The sequence below is a fragment of the Quercus robur genome, chromosome 2 (genome assembly GCF_932294415.1).
Source record: "Quercus robur chromosome 2, dhQueRobu3.1, whole genome shotgun sequence".
In the NCBI taxonomy this organism is placed as follows: Eukaryota; Viridiplantae; Streptophyta; class Magnoliopsida; order Fagales; family Fagaceae; genus Quercus; species Quercus robur.
The window spans coordinates 47,975,652-47,980,427 of record NC_065535.1 but is presented as its reverse complement, the minus strand read 5'-3'; the positions used below and the strand labels follow the sequence as shown (position 1 = coordinate 47,980,427).

The 4,776-nt window shown below is 37.2% G+C and overlaps 1 protein-coding gene across 1 annotated transcript; it reads left to right on the top strand.

The window, feature by feature from the left end:
* Window positions 1-1,680: 1,680 nt before the first annotated feature.
* Window positions 1,681-3,977, top strand: LOC126713815 (50S ribosomal protein L22, chloroplastic-like). Its single transcript, XM_050413686.1, has 2 exons — window positions 1,681-2,001; window positions 3,404-3,977. The coding sequence occupies exons 1-2, from the start codon at window positions 1,773-1,775 to the stop codon at window positions 3,775-3,777; spliced, it is 603 nt and encodes a 200-aa protein (XP_050269643.1). The 5' UTR covers window positions 1,681-1,772; the 3' UTR covers window positions 3,778-3,977.
* The last annotated feature ends 799 nt before the right edge of the window (window positions 3,978-4,776 follow it).

Here is a 4,776-nt window from a genome sequence, read left to right as displayed (position 1 = left end):
AGTACTATGCTCTATGACTGAAGATTGCTGGACCTCCGGACTCCTAGAATCATCAGAAGGAAAGTGCCAAACCAGTCAGAGTTCTTAATGAAGGATCAGATGTATCTTGATCATCAAACTTGGACAACCCCATATTGATCTCATTAAGAATTTCTTGAAAATCCACATTATGACTACTTAGCTTTGCACTAAGATGCTCAGACGTGTCCATGCCATCCACAAGCACACACTCACTCCGATCCAGACCTATGCGAACCACATCAAACCTGCACAAACCATGATCGTCAACCTCATTACGTACCCTATTATCACTATCATGAACCACAATGGGAGGCCTTTTGTCCCTCACCTCCTCCCTATCACACCCCTCAACTTTTACCACTGAACACTTCTTAGGTAGTGTCGCTAGAGCTCTCAACCAACCACCAAATTGCTGATCATTCTCTGTCAAACTTCTACAACTTCGCACCCAAAGATCACAATCTCTATCACTATATGTCAAAAGCCCACACCAGTAACATAGATTGGGTAATCTTTCATACTTAAATCTAACCCAACTAACCTTGCCATCCTCCAAACAGATTTTACGTCCCCTACAGAGCGGTTTCAATGTGTCCACCCGCACCCGAATGCGCATATAGCTACTGCCATCTTGAGAACCCCACTCTTTAAACCTGGATTGCACCTCACCGATAATCTTACCAATCTCACAAGCTGAACATGGGTTCATATCGCCCAAAGGAAGATCGTGAAGTTGCACCCAAAAAAGTATCTAATTAAACCCCAAATCCTTCACGGGAACATTCTTTTCCAGGCACCGAAGCGAGACCAAGTGTTTATCATAGTTCTAAGGCTCCCCCATGAGAACTCTTTTAGTGTCGACTTCGTCATTGAAAACAAAAGGTACCATGTGATTACCTACGTCCTTGACTTCGAATCCCAACTTCGTGCACCACAAGGATCTGAAAGTCCTAGCAGTAGCCTCCATATTCAAAGTCCTATGAGTAAAAAACTTCATTGCAACCACACGTCTAGACCCCTCTTCCATTGCCTCAGACTTGTACGAAGACCCCTCCTTCTCAGACAGAGAAAGCTGCTCCCACAACCCTACCAAGTTCTCTATGACTCAACAAAAACCAACGGAACCCTCTCACTCATGGCTGAAGCAGTGACGAGAACAAGAAATCTTTTCCGAGAGCAAGCACCACGTTCTACTAAAAACTAGGGTTGGAGCGCCGCCCCTAGGTCAAAGAAACTTTTTTGTTTGCACTGCCCCCCACCCCCCAATCCATATGATTGTTTTTATATTTTATGCTATTTATTTTTTTACAATAATGCTACATTCATGATAAATTTTGAAAATTTTCACAACTTATTTAAATGGTAAAGTATTTAATACTATACCATTTTCATTAAAGAAATGCTACATTTACAACATTTTCACAATAAAATCTTAAATGGTAAATTGTTATTAGTTTTAATTTGAACCATTACTTAAATTATATTTTTACTCACAAGTAATAGATAATAACAACTTATCACTTAAAATTTGTCATAGTTTCTCCATTAATTAAGACTATCACTGTGCTATTTTATAAATGAATAAATGAAATTGAAATTATTTTGTCTTATTATTTTTTATCCAGTAACCAGTCGCCACACTAAATACACTAGCACACGGGTTGACACACTTTTGTGGATGTCGTTGTAAAATTGTAATCCCTCTCAACCAAAAGCAAAAACCTTATCCTGCGCTGTGTCTGACTGAGCTCATGGCCATGGCTCTCACTCTTTCTCACGCGATGTCTCGCTTGTCTCTCTTTCATCAAAACTCTCAGATTCCTCCCAACACCAACACTACTACATCCATTCACCCACTGAGATTCCCAAAGCCTAATAATGACCTTTTAACGCTCAAAACTACTACTTTCATTCCCAATAATACCCATTACGCCCCTCTCCTCACTCGCCCACGCGCCACTGCTCAACCTCAATCTGAAGGTAGGTACCCCTTCTCAATCTGCTTGCTTTGATTAGATCAAAATAATATCTTTTATTTATTAATGCTCCAGATTTATTTCTTTTTTCTGGGTTTGCTTTAGATACATCATATATGTGTTCTTGTTACACTACAGGCTTTTTTTTTGGCTTGAAATTTTGTAGTGTTAATTACGTTTCATTGGAATTTTCATTAGCTCCCTCCATATGAAAAAAAATAAAAATAAAAATAACCCACCCAATGAAAGTGGTCCCCAGTGATTGTAGATAGGCACTCATAACAAAACCATTTTGATTGTGATGAGCCTATAGTGGAGGTGTGAATGTGATGAGGGGAGTATCAGTATCACACTGCAATGGAAGTTGGGATGGAATGGTCAGTCCATGAAGGTTGTTAGACAATATCCTATCTGGGTAGTGGCGAGAAGAGTGATATTTTGTAGCCTAGGGGTGGATGATTCCATTGCCAACTGCTAAAAGATTGATAACTTTGCCATAAGAATGGGGATTGATGGAATAGTATAAATTGAAGAATAGGGAAAATGCAAATTGCTTTTTGGATCTACATGTTAACATACTACTCTTTGCCTGTCCACCTGTTTATTGGTATGCCAAAACCTATGATTTTTTGGAAATAATAAGCACTTGGTTTATAGCTTTATAAGCTAGTAGTGACTGAAATTGAGAAGGAAAAATCTTCACATGCTTCTCTTTGGTTGTACATCATCATTTACTAAAAGGAAAATGACTCCTAGGTTCTTAGCATTGGAGATATTAGATTATCAAACTGCAACTAGGGAAGTACCCTCATTCTGTAATTAATGCAGCCAAGAGGTGATTCCATTATTATTATTTTTTAAATTGCTGAATACGAAAGTCCAGGTTTGTGGTTAAGGAATGATGCTTGATGAAAGCCACTCAAAAAGGTGATTTTTGAGGCATATAATGATGAGGCTGAAGGTGTAAATTCTAACTCCTCAGAACACATTTGAATGAAAATGGAGAAATGTAGAAGGCTTAATTAATTTAGCTCAACTTATCCTTGATGTGTAATTTATTGACTGCTATCGTCTAACGGTTTCCTGAGCCAATTTAGCATTAAAATGTATTCACTTGCTTAGATGGACTAATTGCTTAGAAGCTTTCCTGTGAGAAGTTTGATTTTGTTTTATAGAAGAGGTATTTAATGCTGTTCGCTTATTTATAGGCAGAACATGTCTGAGAATGTTGAAGAAATCATGATTCATATTTTTCAGTATGCCCATATATTACTCTTTAAGTATTCATGCTGTTGTGTATGATAAGTCTAGTTGGATAATCTAATGGAAATAAAACAGAGAAGTTAGTCTCAAATGATCATGTACTTGTAAAATAAAAGGTTTCATATGCTTATGAAATTCTACAGGCATTGTGACAAAGAAGGGACAGCAGGATTCTTATGCAGAAGCACGCGCAATTGGTCGATACATACCTATGTCTGCTAACAAAGCACGAAGAGCAATTGATCAGATTCGCGGGCGTTCCTATGAGGAATCACTTATGATACTGGAACTCATGCCTTACCGAGCATGTGATCCCATTCTCAAATTGGTTTATTCTGCAGCAGCAAATGCTAGTAAAAACATGGGTTTGAATGAAGCAAGTTTAATAGTTAGTAAAGCTGAAGTCAATGAGGGTCCTACTAGGAAAAAAGCTAGACCTCAAGCTCGTGGAAGAATTCATCCCATCAGAAGGCGCTCGTGTCATATTACTGTTGTATTGAAAGATACATCTTTGTGATTATGAAAGGCATGCAACTCAACTTTTAATACCAGTTCAACCTGAGATGTTCGGCTTGTAATGTTGAAAGACATGCAACTGTTGTAGATTCTGTAGGAACTTTAGAAGAACTGTAATCCATGTTTTTAAACCTATCATATCTGCTGAATTATTTTGCAAAATTGCATAACCAAAATGTGATTCAACAAAAATTGCTCAAACTTGCGTGAACCAAAAGGTAAAGAGTTTGCTAACGTGTATATTAAATAATATAGCCCTCCCTTTTCATATTATGTTGGCACTATTTTTTATGACTCGTTTTAAAATTAGCTTTGCCTTTGATTCGAGTCCTTTTACCCCTCTACATAGAGGAAGTTCGAAATTGTGAAGAATTCTAGAGGTACCATGAATGGTATTGTATCTCTAGCCAAGTTTTTCTTTACTGGGACTGTTGTGGGTCTGAATCCCTTTGACCCTGTATGTTCTGTTGCTCATTCTTTGATGATTAGTGTAGTTGACAATCCTAAACAATCTACGAGTTGTGCAATTCAGTCACCCGAAGATTTTTTGTTTTTTTTTATTTTTTGGTGTGGGTTTGTATCCCTTAAGGGGTTGTTTGATTTACCGTGATGTGTTCTTGATGTGATGCACATATGGTAATATGGGGGACATTTGGTTCGCTTGATGTTATATCAAGGTGTAATGTTACATCATTGTAATCTTAGATTCATTGTGGGTTCCAGTTAGCTTAACTGGTAAAGTCTCTGATGGTTGTGTAAGAGATTTAAGGTTCAATCTCCATCTATATTTAAAACTTATTAGTGTTTTGGTCTAATGATAAAGAATTTTAGGAGCGAACGCCATAAGTTGAAATTCTTTAAAAAAAAAAGAAAAACAAGATTCATGTGATCACAATACTTTGATGTGACATTAAGGTCTTTGGTTCATTAAATTACATTTCAATCATAATCTAAGAAAGTAACATTCATAAAATTGATTCATAAACATTCTTTAAAATTA